General features: G+C 59.6%; 8 protein-coding genes across 8 annotated transcripts; 3 read left to right on the top strand and 5 right to left on the bottom strand.

The window, feature by feature from the left end:
- Positions 1–924: 924 nt before the first annotated feature.
- On the bottom strand, positions 925–1206 carry GGTG_07087 (hypothetical protein; the record flags this gene model as incomplete). Its single annotated transcript, XM_009224911.1, has 1 exon — positions 925–1206. One exon carries the CDS (start codon positions 1204–1206, stop codon positions 925–927), a length of 282 nt encoding a protein of 93 aa, XP_009223175.1.
- Positions 1207–1887: 681 nt separating this feature from the next.
- Positions 1888–5462, bottom strand: GGTG_07086 (hypothetical protein). Its single transcript, XM_009224910.1, has 2 exons — positions 5156–5462; positions 1888–5071 (listed from the first exon to the last, which is right to left on the bottom strand). The coding sequence occupies exons 1-2, from the start codon at positions 5242–5244 to the stop codon at positions 2560–2562; spliced, it is 2601 nt and encodes an 866-aa protein (XP_009223174.1). The 5' UTR covers positions 5245–5462; the 3' UTR covers positions 1888–2559.
- Positions 5463–5571: 109 nt separating this feature from the next.
- Positions 5572–6616, top strand: GGTG_07085 (hypothetical protein). Its single transcript, XM_009224909.1, has 3 exons — positions 5572–5880; positions 6263–6354; positions 6424–6616. The coding sequence occupies exons 1-3, from the start codon at positions 5736–5738 to the stop codon at positions 6520–6522; spliced, it is 336 nt and encodes a 111-aa protein (XP_009223173.1). The 5' UTR covers positions 5572–5735; the 3' UTR covers positions 6523–6616.
- Positions 6617–8286: 1670 nt separating this feature from the next.
- Positions 8287–8640, top strand: GGTG_07084 (hypothetical protein; the record flags this gene model as incomplete). The annotated part of the gene is made up of 2 exons (XM_009224908.1): positions 8287–8483; positions 8637–8640. The coding sequence occupies 2 exons, from the start codon at positions 8287–8289 to the stop codon at positions 8638–8640; spliced, it is 201 nt and encodes a 66-aa protein (XP_009223172.1).
- Positions 8641–9427: 787 nt separating this feature from the next.
- GGTG_07083 (hypothetical protein) lies at positions 9428–13326 on the bottom strand (the record flags this gene model as incomplete). The annotated part of the gene is made up of 3 exons (XM_009224907.1): positions 9428–10988; positions 11055–13182; positions 13272–13326. 3 exons carry the CDS (start codon positions 13324–13326, stop codon positions 9428–9430), a joined length of 3744 nt encoding a protein of 1247 aa, XP_009223171.1.
- A 427-nt stretch (positions 13327–13753) lies between these two features.
- GGTG_07082 (hypothetical protein) lies at positions 13754–14795 on the bottom strand (the record flags this gene model as incomplete). Its single annotated transcript, XM_009224906.1, has 4 exons — positions 13754–14052; positions 14360–14418; positions 14585–14669; positions 14705–14795. 4 exons carry the CDS (start codon positions 14793–14795, stop codon positions 13754–13756), a joined length of 534 nt encoding a protein of 177 aa, XP_009223170.1.
- A 353-nt stretch (positions 14796–15148) lies between these two features.
- On the bottom strand, positions 15149–16725 carry GGTG_07081 (60S ribosomal protein L5). Its single transcript, XM_009224905.1, has 3 exons — positions 16596–16725; positions 16361–16398; positions 15149–16275 (listed from the first exon to the last, which is right to left on the bottom strand). The coding sequence occupies exons 1-3, from the start codon at positions 16596–16598 to the stop codon at positions 15411–15413; spliced, it is 906 nt and encodes a 301-aa protein (XP_009223169.1). The 5' UTR covers positions 16599–16725; the 3' UTR covers positions 15149–15410.
- A 385-nt stretch (positions 16726–17110) lies between these two features.
- On the top strand, positions 17111–18044 carry GGTG_07080 (hypothetical protein; the record flags this gene model as incomplete). The annotated part of the gene is made up of 2 exons (XM_009224904.1): positions 17111–17164; positions 17223–18044. 2 exons carry the CDS (start codon positions 17111–17113, stop codon positions 18042–18044), a joined length of 876 nt encoding a protein of 291 aa, XP_009223168.1.
- Between the last annotated feature and the right edge of the window lie 387 nt (positions 18045–18431).

The following is an 18431-nucleotide window of genomic DNA, read 5'->3' as shown; positions in this document are numbered from 1 at the left end:
GCCACGTTCAGCTGCCAGCGCATGTAGACAAAACTGCCGGAAAAAGGGCCGTGGTGCAATAGGCGCTGATCCTGGCATCATTAGGCCCCGGCGATGGCGCCATGTCGTTGGCGGTGGGAGGGTAAAAGTGGGGAGGGTCGAACCGCCTCAGAAGGCGTGCGGGTTGGAAGCTGACGATCACCAACATGGGACGGATGTTATGCGTGGGTTCGGTTTGGATCTCGTCATTTATTCTGTACTTGGAGAAGGTCGGGAAATAACAAGGAATTTGGGGGGTATCATTGTTTTGGCAAGGGCGGGGTTGGACGGATGATTAGGGGAAGGAGAAAGCCAAAAGAGCGGAGAAGGGGGCAATGATGGCAAGCAGTGTGTTCCCCCCAAATACAGAAAGTGATTGATAAAAAAAAAAAAAAAGACAAGTACGAAAACGCCGGTTGAGCAACCTTCCATTCCCCAACGCCAGAAACCGTGATGAGAGTAAACAAAGGCGGCATAATGAGCGAGGAAGGAAACCCGGCGAAGCCGTGGCACACACACACCATGTGCCCTTATTCCCTAAACTGCTATCGCGACGGGGGATGAAAGACGTGGGGGAATGCTGGGGTTCGATCGTTTCGGTTTGGCGATATCTGTTTGATCGCTTGTTGGGACGTCTTGGCGGGCAGGTAGATGCACAATGTCCGACTGGCATGCGTCGGTGGTGGTGGTGGTGGTGGTGGTGGTGGGCGTGGCGTGTAAGTCCGGGAGGGGCGTGTAAGTCCGGGAGGGGCACACACGAGTTTCGTCTCCTCAACCTCGGTGGATTCGTTCAACCCTCCCTTTCTAGCGGGGGCCACATCGAGCCGGCTTCCCGGGTGCGAGGGGGCGAGCAAGGGAGTCTAGCCTCCCAAACTCGGCTCCGCGCACACACACACGCACTCGTAATCATGAGCGGCGGCCGAACCAGCCGCCCGACGGCTGGCGCGGCGGCACCGCGCCGGTGCTGCGGTCGCTGTCCATGGACCGCTTCTCGCCAAAGTAGGCGCTGCCGGACGGGGACGGGAGCGGGCTGGGCGACGTGGCCGCCGCCGACGAGGAGGAGGAGGAGGAGGAGGAGGATGGGCCGGTGGCGGCGTTGCTGCTGCTGCTGCTGCCCTGGCGACTCTGGCGCCACGAGCTGTAGATCTGCTTGCCCCAGTGGGCGGACATGGTATGGGAGGGAGACATTGTTGCTGTCGTGTGTGTGTGTGTGTGTGTGTGTGGGTTTTCTCCTTTCTTCTTGTTGGATGATTGGTATGGTGGCTTGTTTTTGGTTTTCTTTTTTTTTAAGGAGGAAAGATGGCGTTGATATAGGTACGAGGTTGAAAGCGGCGGTGGGTTGGTTTTTGGCTGGGCACTTGTGTGTCTGGAAAATGGTAGGCGGAAGACGCAAGAATGGGAAAGTGGCAGAAGCGGCTTACGGCAGATTAATAAATACCAAAGATGACACAAAAAAAGACAAACCCACCCAGGAAAACAGGCATCCAAGACCTATGACTTTGGGGGGTGGGAGCAACGGGTAACCAACCATGCCTTACATATAAAAACCAACCCAGGTCATAGCTCCGCCATTTCATTAGCTTCCAGGCAGGGCGCGCCAACCTAAGCAGGCCGCATGCAGGCTGAGTTGTTCAGGGGACCTGAGCAACAGCCGTTTTGGGCTGACCGGGCATCGTCCGGGCCAATCAGCGGTGGCGCATATCAAAGCAACATCAGCCCACTTTGGCCAGCTCCGGACGGCGCGCAAAAGGGCACCCCCGCACATGGGGCCAGAAATGGGGAGGCGGCCTGCATGAAAATGGGCTGATGGAGAGAGCACGAATGGCGGGTTTAGGTTCCGCCGCAAAAACTGAGGAAAGGGTCAATGAATGGTTGATGATTTTGTATTGTTTGGAAATTGTTCAGCTGATCCGCCGCCCAAAAAGAAGGCCAACAGACGGCCGCCCAAAAAGACAATGAACAAAAAAGGAAAATAGATTTCCATGGAGGATTCGCAGCAAGGAAAGTCCGCCATCCAGGGTATAATCAACGCCTTTTTGCTCTCGCCTTCTCTCCTTTCCATTTCCCACGACTCAAGGAAATCGCGACATCATCCGCCGCCGCCGCCGCCGCCACCAACCCCGTCCTAAGAAAACCAAACCAACCAACCACCACCAGATCAGATCCCTTCATGAAGAAGGGGGGTGTTTTACTCCCGCACCCCCTCCAAAAGATAAAAAAATTTGCCTTTCGGAACCTGCCAACCCTAAAAAAAGTTGTTGATCGCCCACCGATTCGCATCTCGTGCGGGGCTTTTTAAAAAATAAGACAATGCCTCCCCGTGGGGGAGGGTTGTGTTGTTATATATATGGGGGTTGTAAGAAGTGAAGTGTTCAAAAAAAGGAAGTGACAAGAAGCGAAGAGGTAAGAAACGAATGGGCAAGATGTGATGCCGGGGGATAAAAGTCCCGAGTCCGGATCAGGTCGAATGTAGCAGGTAGGTATGCGCGCTGTGCGATGTATAATGCAGAAAAAGAAAACAAGACCAAGAGAAGAAAGAACTCAGGCGTAGGCCCTCGACATGTCAAGCCTCTCGACCCCGCGGGCCGAGTAGGTGCAGTGGCTGACGACCATGCCGGCCGTCTGGCGCACGACGCCCCAGCAGAGCGGGCGCTCGTCGAGGTCGGCGTCCTCGTCGCCGACGCCACCAGCCTCGCCCTCGACGTCGCGGAGCGGCTGGCAGCGCGCGCTCACGACGGCGCTGCACGAGCCCGCGTCCAGGACCAGCGGGTTGCCCAGCGCCTGCCCGTTGACCATGACGGCCGCGGGGGCGCGGCGGAGGCCGAGCCCGAGGGCGCCGGCCGCCAGCACCACGAGCGCGGCGAGCAGGGCCAGGAGGCCCGTGCCGCTGAAGCCCAGGGCCACCACGTCGGGGAGGCTGGCGTTGTTGCCGCCCGTGGCGGTGGCGCCGGCCACGACAAAGACGCTCTGGCTGAGCACGAAGCCCATGCCGGCAAACAGGGCGGCGAGCACCCACGAGGCCGGGCGCGGCAGCGTCAGGTAGAAGCTGGTGGTCTGGGCGCCGCGGGGCGCCGACGAGACGCGCAGGGGCCGCGGCTCGGCGAGCGCGTGCAGCGACGACTCGTGGCTCAGGTACATGGTGGTAAGGAGCGCGTTGACGGCGAGGTAGAGCACGCCCAGGAGCAGCTGCGGCACCGCCGCCACGAGCGCGGCCGCCGAGGCCGGGATCGAGGCCGGGAGCGCGTACACGGCCGTCGGGGCGGCGCTGCCGAGCGTCGACAGGGCCGACTCGACGGGCGCGTTGCGCAGGCCGATGCCCAGCGCCGCCGCCGAGGCGCCCGCGAGGCCGGCCCAGACGACGGCGACAAAGGCCCAGCGCGGGAGGCTGGCGCTCTGGAACCAGTAGTGCGTCGCGGGGACCCAGTACTTTGCCTCGCGGAGCCCCCAGCGGTGCTGCCAGACGTCCGTCTTGGTCATAAGGCAGGCGTCGGTCGTCGTGGCGTCCGGGTCGCGGAGGAAGGACGAGACGGCGTCGCCGAGCGTGGCCAGGGGCCGGAAGTCGGCCGTCTTGAGGAAGGCGAGCACGGTGAAGATGACGGTGATGAGGTTGAGCAGCGCCACGACGCCCAGCAGGGACCCGTTTAGGTCCACCCTGCACGCGTGCTCGCCGGCGGCCCGGCGCTGCGCGAGGCAGAACTGCACGTCGCCGGCGGCGTTGGGGGACACGCTGCGCGCGTCCGGGTTGCTGCCGCCCGGCGTCGGGCTCCTGGTCTGGACGAGCGAGCTGTCAGCCGACCCCTGGCCCGTGACCATGACGACGGCGCGGAACTCGGGCTCGAGGCTCCCGGCGAAGCGACCGAGGCAGTCGGGCGTCGACATGCGGACCAGCTGGTTGCGGCTGGCCTGGTCCTGGAGCGCCAAGATCTCGACGCGGCTGAGGCCGCCGTCGTTGTTGGAGGAGGCGTTGCTGAACTGGGCTCCGCTCAGGAACGGCTGGCTGACGACGACGAGGTTGTATCCGACACCCGTCTGCGAGGTGAAGATTACGGCATTATAGATTATCTGCGTCAGAACGGCCGTCAAGACAAGGACTAGGGCGACAAGGACACGCAGCGTCGAGATGTGCGCGAGGTTGCGCAGCGACGGGATGCCAATGTCCAGCCACTTGGTCTTGGCGTGGGCGGCGTCGACCTCGGCCCGGTCGGGGCTCGACAGGACCTGGTAGACGTAGTTGGCGCCCGCGAGGACCGCCAGGCCGAGCACGTTGACGAGGGCGTGCAGGCCCCAGCTGACGCGCGACGCAGCCTCGCACGAGCCCGCGAAGACGGTGGCGTCGCCGCCGCCGCCCAACAGCATCTTGGACGAGGCCACGGCCCAGACCAGGCACACCAGCCCCACGACGAAGATGAGCAGCGCCAGCAGCGCGTTCAGCTCGACGCCCGACCGCCACCCGCCGTTGGTGAACCTGCCCAGGCAGCCGCCCCGCCTCCTCGACGACCCGCCCGTGCCGGCCTCGAGTCCGCCGTTGCCGCTGCCGTCGACCAGGCGCGAGTTAGAGTTGAAGCTGTGCATGCCGTCGCCGACGTCGAGGTCCGGGAAACCGTCAAAGGCGGCCGCCCTTGACCGCAGGTTGCGGTTGTCGCCCGCGCCCGCGCCCGACACGACACCGACGTCGCGCTCCGCCAGGCGGCTGTCGTTCTTTTTGCGCGCCAGGGTCTCGGGGGTCTCGCCGCGGATGAAGTTGGCGACGTAGTCGGGCACGATGGTCGGGTCCACCGTGTACTGGCTGTCCCTGATGCGGTTGCCCGGGATTTGCCACGTCGCCCGGCGCAAGTCGTGGAAGGCCGACATGGGCACGACGGGGCTTATCGGCGTCGTCGTCTCGGTCATGTTTGTCGTCGTGATGGTGGCGCTGCTCTGGAACGGCCACTGCACCGTCTGCCTGGCCCCTCTACTCCTCCCATGGTTGTGAGTCTTCTTGTGGCTGTTCTGGCTGCTGCTTCCGGCCCTACTCCTGAGCCCGCTGCTTCCTGTCCTCTCCTCTGATGCCACCCTGTTCACGGTAGTCCACTTCTGTTAGTCTCGACGTCTCTGTGCTCGACGGCCGCTCGCTGGTTCGCTCGCGCCGTCTGCTTACCTCGAGATATTTGTCACTGCCCCGTTTTCATCCCACTCGTACCTATATGTTGACGCGCCATGATCTCTTGGTGGTATGACGACCTCCATGCCGGGCTAAGCCAAGCTCTAATGTTGTTTTTTTGGTCTAGTTGATGTTTCTTTTCTGCAAATGTTTTGTTTTGATGTCGGTATCAAAAAGATAAATCCGGAAACACAGGCTAAAAGTTGGATAATGCCGTGTCCCTAATGTGTCATCCCCAGGATGTGTGAGAAAAGAGAGTTGTTTGACAGTTGCTTAAAGGAATGGAAGCAAACCGCCGAAGGGGATGATGGGTGGCGGTGGGAGGGCTGAAGGCCGCGCGGGACCAGGCACGGCGGGATGTAGGTATACCTTTACTAGCAGACTCAACGTGCGCACATGCTCGGACGGGCGGCGTCCAGCGCTCGACAGCGTTAGGGGGTGTGAAGGGGTGCGGTGCGGGGCCGCAGGGAGGCTGTGAGGGCAGGCGGGTTACGAGACGTGGGGAGCCAGCTGGGCAGCAGGCTCCATTTGTAACCGATAAAAGAGCCCCGCCCGTCTCGAAACCCAGTTGTTCACCATGGCACCCCGGCGAGGATCATGGCAGTACTGTCCTGCCCATCCATGGCCTATCCGTCACGTAACGCCCGGGGGCCGGAGCGCCCATTTGTCCGCCAACAGACGCGCTCCCGCTGCGTCGGTACTGCGCGCTCAACCAGGCAATCGTGTGTGTTTGCGTGGTCTGTCTGTCCATCCGCTCTTCCAGGCTCTTGGTCTAGGTACGAGCGAACATGATGCGACATCCTAGTGTCCGGAGGTACCTTGGGGCTGGCAGGGGGACCCCCGTCCAGCCCTGGCCGGGGTCTGGAGTGCAAGTGGGTGTTGGCGCCCGGCTCGAGGTGTGTGCCCAGATTCGGTGGCGAGGACTGGCGGTCGAAAAAGCAAGAGGTGGTGTTGCGTCGGCAATGCGGCCTTGACAAGTCCATGATGGACCGCAATTTTGGCACGGGCTACGTCGAGGTGCAGTAGCCCAACCCAAGAGGACGGCAGAGGACGGAGAGGACGGCCTGGTTGGTCTATAATTAACCCCTGCAATGCAGGTGACAGATGGCGCTGCTGCCAATCGGCAGCCGATGCAGCGGCCTCGCACCAGCGCGCCAAGACGTGAGATAGCGTGCGTCGGTTGGCGTGATGGCTCTGTGCGTCTGGGCGTCTGGTCTGTACTGCTGTAGATTTTGTTTCCTGCTCGTTTCTCAACCACCTTCTAGTCCCGACTAAACCAAACCCACCCGGCCAACGAGTCTGGTCGTGACGTCTGCAAGGGCCCTCAGTCGCGAAACAACAGCAGCGCTGCCCTATTGGGCTAGGGATTCGACCTTTTGGATGCAACTTTTGCGGCCCCTTTCATCTGTTTCTGGCCTGCCCCACATATTTCCCTGCTGTCAGCTCAAAAAGTGCCGTGGATTAAGTTGGGTTTCAGACCAAGAACAGGCACCGGCCCACTCAGCCCGCCCGCGATCGATGCAGTGGAGCCTTCTATTCTCCCTCGCGCGCTTCGAGCCGCTGGCGAGTGCGACGTCGGCCAAAAACGGATGGAGCGACACCAAAAAGGTTACGATGGGGTATGGCGATGTCGACCTCTCTGCCGTCCCGCAAGTTGAGAATGGAAGCTTCTTTCTTTATCTCGGAGCCGCTGGGCGCCGAACGGAGCGGGAGCTAATCTGGGGCCGCGCTTGCAGACGAGCCCAAGTCGGTACTGCAGGCTTCAGGAATCAGGCGTGTTTCAACGCGGTCGACGTTAGAATCACACGTCACGTTGCCGTCGCGTGCTTCGGTACCGTGGAAGCCACCGTCCTCGTTCGTTCCTCGAAGGGGATGGGCCGAACAGGGGAGCAAGGACGCAATCTCCACCCCGAAAGAGGAAAAAGTAACAGAAACTCAAAAAAGCAACGTCGCGAAAAGAGAGAAAAAAAAAAGCAAAACCCCGCGAAAAAAAAGAGGGAGTGACAAAAAGGAGTCGTCGCCAAGACGAGAGGAGCGGCCTCTCGAGTTGTGCGCCGTGCATTGAAACGTGCGCAAGGGTGCATCCTGGTCGGCCATCATGCACAACGGAGCCGCTGGGCTCGACTCTGGAGCTGGAGCTGGAGCTGCTTCCTTGCGGTTCCTCTCGTGCCGTCCGAAGCACCGACGCGGAAGGGCAGTCGAGGTTCGTACAGTAGGGCAGACTGCGCGACTGCTCATCACCTTGACTTGTGCGCCATCTGTCCGAATCGGCCGAGCTTCAACACGACAGCCGGGCTGACAAACGCATCTGGTCGCGAGGTCCCTCGCCGGTCTGATGTTGTGGTTTTTTGTAAAGAGAGCACTCCTGACGCCTCGTGTGTGCCCTTCTGGCTAACATCGACTGGCCCTGCTTGGTTGCTTGGTTCCTTGGTTGCCCGGCAGGGAGGGAGGATGGAGCGGACGAGAGGACGAGAGTGCAAGGAGTCGTCGAGGGGAGCTGACAGGGGTGGGGGCGAATTCATGCGTCAGGCCGAGCCCTGCTCGTCTGCTGTTTCAGACCTACGCTAAGGCTGGAGGGTCCACCACTGCGCGAGCATTGCTTCGGCGGAGACTTTTTTTTTCCTTTCTTTTTTCCAGCCTCAAATGCAGACCTGAGGCGAACTCCGTTCAGTCGCCGCCTATCGCGACTTCTTTTTTGTGCTGCATAACAAAGAGCCTTGTCACCCACTCCCCCACCGCGGAGAGAGAGAGTCTGATGGCGAACGATGGATGGGTTCGCTGGGGCATTTTTGATGAGGCCCCTGCGCCACCAATGAAGAACGAAAAGGAAGAAATATGCCGACGGTGGCTTTGTTCACATTTCCACAATGCTAAAGCCTCGTTGGCCGACTCGTCCACTGGAAGAAAAGAAGAAGGAATATAGCACACCCATGTGTGTGAGCGGAGCAATGACAAAGAAAAAAAAAGAGACACACACACGCCCTCGCCTAGGATACGCTACCTCCTTGCCTTCCCCCTTCCCACTTCCCTCGCTCGCTACCAGGCCAAGAAACCCCCCAACCTTGACAGCACGCGCCTGATCGTCGGCCGATCCACGCCCTCTCGCCAGCGTCGCCGCGTCTTGTTCCATGGTCCGGGCCAGTGCCGGGATCGTGGGAGAGGCGGTCCGTGTCTCCCAACACGCCATTGTGAGCCCTCGTGAGCTTGCCCTATTTCGTACCACCTGCCTTGCCTCGACCTTGTATGATGTGACAGAACCTCGCGCTTTGTCGAGCTGTCTCAAGCCACAAAAAGAAAAGCTCACTCGCTACCTGTTCGGCCAGCGGTACGTTTTAGGTTTTTGGAAAGCCGAACGAACCTTGCTGCAAGGCTCGTCGGCTCTAGGCCAAGGCAAGGACATGGCTGCAGGATTCGTCGGCTGCTATCCGACCGGCTCCTCTCCGCCCGCGCCCTCTTACTCTGGGCATAATGCCTGTAGCTAGGTACCTGGGTAACAAGCTGCAGTATATATATGTATTTGCACTTTATAGTCTGCCCTGACCGGTTATGTCTAACCGCCGTTGCCGGGAATGGGCTCTCGGCGGACAACCAACCCGAAGCAGTGGAGCTCCTGGCCCGAGTATCGAGGGGTGACTGGAGAAGGTGAGGAGCTTGGGATGGGGAAAGAGGATAAATAGGTTTCATGGCGAGATTCTTGCTATGTCTGTATAATAGGGCAGCCTAGCATGTGATGAATAATAATGTGTTGGAGCAGATCAAGCATGGTATACCTGTGCGCATATCAGGTTCATCAACTTCTTATGTTAGTAAAACCTCAGCTCTAAAATGTCTCATCCGGAACACCACTTGGGAGCAATCGAGCAGTCATAGTCCTTGTGGTGAACGATCTTGTCGATCATGATCATCAAAGTTATGCCACGACGTTTACAAACGAGACGTACAAGAGGAGCGCCATCCAGAGGCAAATCCTTCCTTCCGAAAATTTCATATTCCTCGAGCACCTAGCCACGCCCATACGTATGATCCCAGGCCAGCAAGTTATTGGTGATATTTATGATTGTACACGAAAGAAAAGAACAGACCATGAACCAAAAGCAAGCCACTAGATATAGATGCGCCTGTGTCTCGCCATGAAAAAGCAAGAACCCCCGTCTTTGTATGTATACTAGAGTGGATGGTTGGATGTAAATGAGTAGACAAAACAGGAGAGTGACAAAAAACAACCAAGTATCCATTCAAAGACCAAAAAAAGAAAGTCACGCAAGACCGTCAGTCACATACGGCAACCTCGTCACCCGTAGCCGTCTCCGGGGCGTCGATGCGCGGCCTCGCCGTCTTGTCATCTCCGCTAGCGGCCGGGTCTTTGCATTTATCACCGGCTGCCTCGGACGAGACCTTGACGTTTGCGCGAGCCATGCGCTGGCTCTCCTCGAACCGCTCCCAGTGTTCCGGGTCCGCGCTCCGCATTAGGTCCCGAATCCGCTCGCGCTGATCCATGAAGACGGCCACGACCCCATCCCGCTCGATCTGCTTGATCAACTCCGGGTCGTCCACCTCCTCGAGCAGCTCGTGCAGCAGCCGCACGTGCTTCGGGTCGCTGCCCACCCCGCTCACCCCAGCCGAGGCCCACGCGTCGCCCGACGACAGCAGGTTGTAGTGCTCTTGCGTTACAATCCAGCCGCTCCGGAACCTGTGCCCGGCTCGCAGCACGCGTCCTTCCTCCTCAGTCAGGCCCTTGGAAGTCATTGAGATGAGAGAGTTGGACCGCGAGAGTTGCTTGCTGGGCCGCCCCAGCAGCAATCGCCCGCCGCCGCCCTCCTCATCATCATCTGCGTCCGATCCGGCGCCCATGTGATCCGCGTCGGACCCAAACGAAGTCGCGAGCGGCATCGAGGGAGGGGCGACGGTTGACTCTGGAGATGACGAAGGGGTTACTTCGTCGGCGGCAGCAAACTCCCTGGTGTCGGGGAACTCGTCCTCAAACCGCTTGATGATACCGTCCAGGGTCGAGTCCAGGAACAGCAACCGCTGGTACGTGTGCGCGTCCTGGGCTGAAGCTGTAGATGCCATCTTCGCCTTGGCCATGGCGGGCTGCAGCCGTTGCCTGATCTTGCGCGCGCTCCCGAGAAGGTGCTTTGACATGTCCTTGGCCTTGCCGCCTGGTATCTTCCTGCGCTGAGACGGCGGCATGTCGAGTAGTGCAGTCGACGACAGCGCAGGCGGCGAGTACAGGTCCGCCTCGCGCGTGAACTCTCCCGATGGCCTTCTGGACTCGTCGCCGCGATTCTTGAGACAGCAGGCTAGAGCCTTGACTACGCCAGTACCGCCGATGACATAGTCGTCGTCGGGCGCAACCTCGACGTCCTCCGGCATCACGTCCGGTCGCATCACATCCGAGCCAACCAGGTGCTGAAGGACGTCCGGATACTCGGGGCCCTGGCGGGCGCCAGTGGCTCCCGTAGCCTCGACCCCGCCGGGCTTCACGATGGGCAAATTTTCCATGTTACGCAGGGAGTAGGCGACTACCTGCTTCGCAAGGGCCTTGACAATCTCTCCCGATCGTTCTGTAGGCACGTCAATATCCACTGCCACGATACTGGTCGAGACTCTTGTTGCAGCAAGCAGCGAGGCGTAAAGAGCGCACGCCTCTTCTTGGGACTCTTCTGTCTGGGCGTCTGCGAGCTTGGTGAGCTCAGGGTTCGAAAGTAAGATGATATGCGCCAGTCCTGCCACCTCGGGAAGGATTTCGGCAAGCGCAATGGCCTGCTCAGATGTCATGGATACATCTGCGAGATGTATCCTCTTCAACATGGCCATCTTTGGGAGATATCTGAAGAAGAAATACACAGTTAGCATGTATTAGAGAATGGGTCTCCACACCAAGAATTTTACGAACCTCCGCAGCAACGAGATGGAGCTCGGACTCGTCTTGAAGAGATCATGGTTGTGAGAAAAGTCGATGAACCGGAAGTCCTTGAGCTTGACCAGCTTCGGAAAGAGTTCGCAGAGGGAACCTGGCCTGAGATTGCATTCGGCCAGGCTGAGGGCCGAGAAGGATGAAGTTTCGGGAAGCGAAGTGGCTAGGGTTTCGAGCTGGTCGCGGAGATCGTTGCCGCCTAGATCAAGACCCTCACACGCGCCGCTGGCGAGATACCTTGCGACATGCGCAACGCCGGCCTTGTCAATATCGTTGTGTGCCAGACCCAGCCTCTTGACCCCGCACTTGATGACCCCATCCATCAGGACGCCGAGCTGGTCCGTGTCGGGACACGTTTCGGCGAGGTTCAGGAGCTCGAGTGTCGAGCCAGCCAGTCTGTTCCCCAGAGACTTGGAAAAAAGCTGACATGTGGTTATCGGTGGCGCTGGCCGGTTGTGGCCGACCTGGAAGTGCGGTATATGAGGGTGGCTGACCGGAGGCGCCGTCGCAGGTGTTGCGCGAGGGAATGACAAGCTAGAGAGGTCGAGATGTTTTATAGAGCGGCACATGTAGATGAAGAGGCAGATGTGCTTCCAGCCCTCGGGGCCAATCTTGTTGTTCTTGAGGACGAGGCGCTCCACGACGCCTCCACATGTGCCGAGCTCCTTGGAGTCGCTGTCCAATGACCTGCGTGATTTCCTCTTGGGCTTCTTTGCCGCGAGCAGGCCGGCCAGGATGACGCGGAGGCCCTCGTCATTCAGCCCGCAGTTTTCGAGCAGGACCTCCTTGACGGGCACGACGGCTAGGTAGTCACCTAGGGTGACGAGATCTGGTAGCTGCAGCCAGTACGCCGTGAGGTCCAGCTTCTCGACTGCGCCACCGGCAGAGACGTTGCCGGGCTTGGTCAGCTGCTCTGTGACCTTTTTCAGGATCGGCGTCTCCCGTAGCTGGCAGCAGCGACGGTATATACGGACGGGGTTGGTGGTGGGTACCGACTGCGAACGGCCGCTGCTGCTGTTTTCACCCGTACAGGAGCCCGACGAGTCGCTGTCAAGGTGGATTTCCATAGGGATCGTCCCGTTTGTTTCGGCGAGCTTCCGCTTCTTCTCCTTCCTTGCCTTGCGCTCCTCCTCGCTCTTTTTTTTCTTGTCCTTCTTTTTCGTGCTATCTACGGCCTTGGACGCGCTCGGTTCATCGACAACGGCGCCGCCTTCGCTGGCGGTCTTCTCTGTCGTAGCCTTGTCCCCATCTGCTGGTGCGGCTGGGTTCTCGGCTTTGCTTTCGCTTGCGGGACTGGCGATCTCCTGCGGGGTTTTGCCGTCTTCAAGCGCTCCATCGCCACCCTTCTCGGCGGGTTTCGGCTTGCTTGTTTTTTCGCAAATTTTCTTTTTCAGTCCACCGCCGTCTTCGGTGTACTTGGGCATTGGGGCGATCTCGACATCGACGCAGAAGGCGACACGGCGGAGCTTTGCCTGGTTCAGCTCGGCCAGGGCACACCGCTCCCGGCTGCGGTCCACGTTGAGCACCCGGCGCTCGACCAGGCCGCCGTGGTTTTTCTTGGGTCCGCCGAGGGAACCACCGTTGCCGCCACCACCGCCGCCGCCGCCGCCAGAGGACGAGAGGCGGCGGAGGACCTGCAGCAGTCCTGGCTGGCTCGACTTGGGTGGAGCGGGCGTGTAGGGGGCGTCGCCCTCGTGGCGCACGGCGTGTTGGAGAACTGCGTTCTTGCCCGGATTCGGACGGGGGACCGATATCTCGGCCTGTTTAGGGGGTGTGTGGTTCGCCTGCGGCGGGCTCTGGGTGCCGGCGCCGCCACCGAACTTGGACGAGATGTTGGAGAACCAGGAGCCCCGGCGCTGTGGGGTGACAGTTGGTGAGCCGCCGTTGGGCAGCTTCTCGGTCGAGCCGTTCCTCGTCATCGGCGGGTGCGCGGGAAGCGGGCTGGACGGGCTGGGCGCCGTCGGGCTCCCTGCGGCAGTGTTGGGATCGGCATTGGCATTGGGGGGCTCGATGGGTGACGAGCCGAGCTGCGGACTTTGTGTGGGGGAAGCGCGAGGACTCGGCGACGGGAGTGTGTTTCTCCTCTGCGGAGAGCGGGTTGATATGTCTAGAGCACGAGAAGCACGGTGGGTGAGCTGGGCGGCCTCACCATCGGGGCCGGCGACATGCGGGCAGGCAAGCAGCTTCAGGAATTACCTCTCGGAGACCCGTGGGTCATCCAGCTCACGTCGATGCCGTGCACATGCTCCATATCGCGCGTGCAGGTCGACGGCCAGCTAGCAGTCGCCCGGCTCTCGTTATGTTCTTAAGTTCTAGACACTTTTTTTCTTGGGGCGAAGAAGGATTCTCGGGTGACGGGCTGGAACCACGCCCAGGTTCTTGCAATCCGGGGTTGTGGCAGGGAAGGGCGAGCAGCAGGTGAAGGCAATTTGTGGGGTTCCGTCATTGATGGGTCGACCCACGATGCATCACCTGGCGATGGCCGTGGCAGCCATGATGTGATGGATGTCGAGTGCCGGTGTGGGGGTGATTGTGGTGCAAAGAATGGAGGGCAGATGGCGACGGGGCCTCTCAACCAAACAGTCAATGCAGTGCAGGTCGTCGGGAATACAATGATGTCTCGTGCGCGAACCGAGCTGGTCTCACCTGGCCTGGATTGGAGATGGCCCAGCTCCCGCTCAGCTCAGCAGCAGCCCAAAGTCAACAAGGTTTGGCGACGACCAAAGCGGCTGGGAGGAATCCACACCAATCCACCACCAGGCCGCGCGAACCTGGGGTTCGGGGTTTTGCGGTACGGTGTGGTGCAGTGGCAAAATCCCCAGTTGGTACAGTGCGCCGGCGTCTGTGGGGAAACTCGTAGGAGGCTGGCCGCCACCGTCGTGCTGGCGAGACCCCCCAGTCGAACCACCAGACCTCTGGAGCCGCTTTGGGCAGGCAAATCCGGCACGTGCAAGCTTCTGGATTAGAAATGCGGCTCCTGACAGGCGATGGAATAAATTGGAACCAGAAGACAAGGGGCAGCTCGTCAAATATCCTTTTCTCTCTATTGCCCTTTTGGATCACGACGGGAGCCAGAGGCTCGATGACTACCCCAGTTGTGACCGGCAAACGTGTCTGCCAGACTGCTGGCCGAAATGCGGCCAGGTGGATGCCCGGATAGCAGGCGCTTTTTACGCAAAGCTAATCTCTAGCCCAAGGGCCTCCTTGTCCTTCGTAAACATGCGGGACCTAATTAGCCCCTATCTCCGTGGGCCTATCTTTGGAAGGGGTGCCCGGCCACGCACTGCCGGTTGGGAACACGATCCACCAGTACGTGGCACTTGATTTGAAACCTTCTCGCTGTCTGTGGCGAGAACCGTCAGCTCGGTGCCGGGCCTTGCTTTTTTGGACATCACCACACCCAAGGGGAAGCCATGTTCGGACAATGCTGAACAGAAACCCCCAATAGGTCCCTTTCATATTTCCCTCTACCTTGGCGACCTTTGTACCTCTGCTGCTTTATCTCTTACTGAGTGTTTCCCTCCATCTTTTTGTTCTTGCGTTGATATATAATTTCTATCCCACCAGACTTGGACCCTGCCCACATTGTTGCCGCTGTCAGCGACGTCAGCGGCCGAAGCCAAGCAGACCACCACCGCTAGCATGGTCGTACCGCGTCTCACTAATCTCTCGGCGAGCGGCGGCGAACCCCAGGGCCCCGCCCCATCGCCGGCCGGACATTAGCTGGCCGGCAAAATTCCTCTCAAGGATTGGTGTCTAGACAAACTCCCGCCCACACCGAGCTCCTCACATTGGGATACCGGGCTCATCTGCCGCGGCGGTCTTGACAGGCAAGGGTGCGGCTGATTTCTGCTTGAGTCGCAATCGGCTGGGTCGTGTAACATGGCACACATGACCGTCTACACACCGATGTCCAGCCGTCGTCACGTGCCACCTCATATATGTCGATCGATATACCAGCTGTCCGTGCAGTCCAGTGGCAGGGCACACCTCATTTTGTGGCCAGCCAGGAACAATCCAAGGAGCTGGAACCACCAAGGAGGGTACAAGAAGGGTTGCAGTACCCACGCAGAGACGCGTCGGCGGCAGACACCAATACGCGTGCATCGCGACACAGCAGCTTGGCCAAGATATCACATGGTTGGTCATTCACTTTTGTTTTGGTCTCGTAAAATCCTTGAGAAACCCTTGATTTTTCCCCATGACCCGTTTCGGATCCCCCTTCCGGAGGATAAAAGCAAAACGCCAATGAACAAACAGCCGTGATATTTCCCCCGAACCCTGTTGAAAATGCCCCCAAAGACGATGGTGATTTTGTGAAGGAAAGAGGCAACCTTACTCCTCGCGGAGCTCGGCGATCCTCTCCTGGACGCGCTGCTTGCGCTCGGCCAGGGTGAGCTTCTTGGTCTTGTACTTCTTGGACTCGGCCTTCCACTCCTCCTTGGTCTTCTTGGGGGCGTCCGACTCGGCCTTCTTGAAGGGGTCGGCGCGGATGGCGGCGTGGGCCTCGGTGTAGAGGTCCTCAAGGCCGTCAGCCTCGACGTCGTCGTCGATGTACTGCTGGAACTGGCTCTTGTAGCGCTCCTCGTCGTCGTCGGCGAGGGTCTCCATGTACTCGGCGACGTGGCCACCGAAGATGTACTTCTTCAGGGTCTCGGCATCCAGCTCCTTGCTCTCAATGTCGTAGCCAGGGAAGCGGTTCTCCGAGTGGGGGATCAGGATACCGCCGTCCGAGGCACCCTTCATGGCGCCAAAGACACGGGCACCGGTCGAGGTGCGGTGCAGGCCGACGTCGAGGTTGGCCTTGAAGGGGCGGCGGCTGCCGTCGTCGGTCTCGGCGGCCTCGGTGAGGCTGAACTCTCCATCGGGCTCCTCGACACCGGCAAAGTCCTCGTCGAGGCCAAGCTTCTTGAGGACACGGCGGGCGATCAGCAGGCCGGTGGCATAGGCGGCGGCCCAGTTGGTCAGGCCGTGGGTGATGCCGTAGGCCTTGAGCTCGTGCGAGTAGGCCGAGGCGAAGACCTTGTCGCCCGAGATCTCAGACGTGACGATCTGCATGACGATGTCGCGGTTGGTGAAGCGGACGACCAGGCGGTACTTGGGCGCATTGTACTTGTTCTTGGCCTGGGTGATCAGCCGCTTGCGGGCATAGTAGTCGGTCTTTCCTTGCCGCCTGCGCTTGTACTTGGTCTGGAAGCGGCTGAGAGGGGGGGTCTGCTGTCAGTACAAAATGAGCCCAGCGCGCAGACACTGGAGGGAAGCACAATTATAAGGAAGATACTCACCTGTAGTAGGCGTTGTTCTTGACCAGCTTGTGGAAAGGCTGATGGACGGAAGAACACCCTCAGAGTCAGCAATTTGCGCTTCAGAATATTCCTCTTCCGAAGCATCTTGCATCGACCCTTTCTCTTGCCAGGATCTGCGGGAGACACCCAACGTGGCCAAATCTCCGAGAGCAAAGATCTTGTGATGGGAGCTCTGCCGGTCAAGCGGCAGGGCTGCTGATTGCTGTCAACTCACCATTTTGACGGTTTGGGCTCGTGGCGACAACGAACTCAAGGTCTTTTTCTGTGATTGTGGTTGTCAAGGAACGACGTTTTTTCTGGGTGGGCGGAATCGTCAAAAAAATGGTGGGCATAAATCCAAGCCCCGCAACCCTAAGCTTGCAGGGGCCGTTCAGCCAGGGCTGTGAGCGTGGAATTGGGTCGGGGACCACTGCACTGCGAGCGGGGTCATGCGCTTGATCACGTGCGCGACGGAAATACCCACACCGGCCTCAAGGTCCGTTGCCGAGGCACGGCTTCATTCTTTGGAGAGACCAGGGTGCTGCGCCAACCGAGCCGGCTTCGACACCAGCACCTCCTCCATCCTACCAGTACCTGCATTCACCTTTATATAGGTGGATACATTCAGCCATGTGACATGCCATAGGCTACCTCCTCATCGCATCCTTCTTCCATCTTAGACATCCATTCCTTGGCCCAATCTGCCTGTCGCCGTCCATTCGCTCCTTGCTTGGCACTGGTTGGCCCAGCATGGCCGCTCAGAAGCAGCCCAAGGTTATTCTCTTCGATATTGGCGGCGTTTGTGTGAGTAAGGAACTTGTATCTCGCTTTGGAACCACTCATGGCTAATACTACGATGCAGGTCGTGTCTCCCTTCCAGTCCATCCTTGACTATGAGCTCAGCTTGGGCATCCCGCCTGGATGGGTAAACTACTCCATCTCGAAGTCGGCCCCAGCCGGGTTCTGGCACCGCCTGGAGAAGGGAGAGATCCCAATGGACCGAGAATTTTTCGCCGGGTTCAACAGGGATCTGCACAACCCAGCACGCTGGGCCGCCTTTTACGAGGCTCAACGCAGTAAAAACCCGGCACTGCCTGCCGCTCTACCTCCACTACCGCAGGTGGATGGTGAGTGGCTGTTTAACGACATGATGACCGTGTCACAGCAGCCAGACCCGTGGATGCTGCCTGCACTGGAGCGCCTCAGGGCAAGCGGTCGCTACGTCATCGCCGCACTGAGCAACACCGTCATCTTCCCGGACGGGCACCCACTTGGCGACCCGGCCGACCAAGGCGGCTTCTTCGGCCACCCGGTGCGCCGCCTCTTTGACGTCTTCGTCTCCTCTGCCCACGTCGGCCTGCGTAAGCCCGACCCAGCGGCCTTCCGCTACGCTCTGCGCGAGGTCGACCGCTTCGCCAGCACCAACGCTGCGGTGAGGGATCCGGACGGGTCGCTCGGCTGGCGTCACGGTGTCGAGCCCGGTGACGTGCTGTTTATCGACGACATTGGCGAGAATCTCAAGGCTGGGAAGAGGGAGGGGCTACGCACACTCAAGGTTTCGCTGGGCCGGGCTTTCGAGGCCGTCGACGAGCTTGAGCGTATCACGGGCTTGGCCCTCGCTGGCGACCATCCCCGGATACCTGTGGAGCCCAAGATGCCATCGAATCTCAAGGCCAAAATGTAAATGAATGGAGGTTTTATAGATTTTCGTTTCCGGTCCATATGTCTTTTTGTTGAGCTTGCCAGTCTTGTCACTTTACCCGCCATCGCTGCAATGACGTCCTCGACCCAGGAGCCTGGACCCAAGGATAGAAACAACACAGCGGTGAATGATTATGGACGCGCCTGCCACAATTTCTTTTAAGCTCGCAGGTTTTGGGCTTCATGGCCACCCAGAGTGGCTTGGGAAGTCTGGATTGCGGCAAAGCTGAGGTCTAGGCCGTGTCCCGAGGTAGACGTGGGTCACTTTGGAGTCAACACGGGCTCTCACAGCGCTGTCCAAGTTTGTTGGCGGAAGCATATTGCGTCTCGTTATGTCTCATATACCGGGTGGCCGGACAGCCTGCATTCG

The sequence above is a fragment of the Gaeumannomyces tritici genome (assembly GCF_000145635.1).
Source record: "Gaeumannomyces tritici R3-111a-1 unplaced genomic scaffold supercont2.3, whole genome shotgun sequence".
Classification (NCBI taxonomy): Eukaryota; Fungi; Ascomycota; class Sordariomycetes; order Magnaporthales; family Magnaporthaceae; genus Gaeumannomyces; species Gaeumannomyces tritici.
This window is presented reverse-complemented; position numbering and strand designations above follow the sequence as displayed.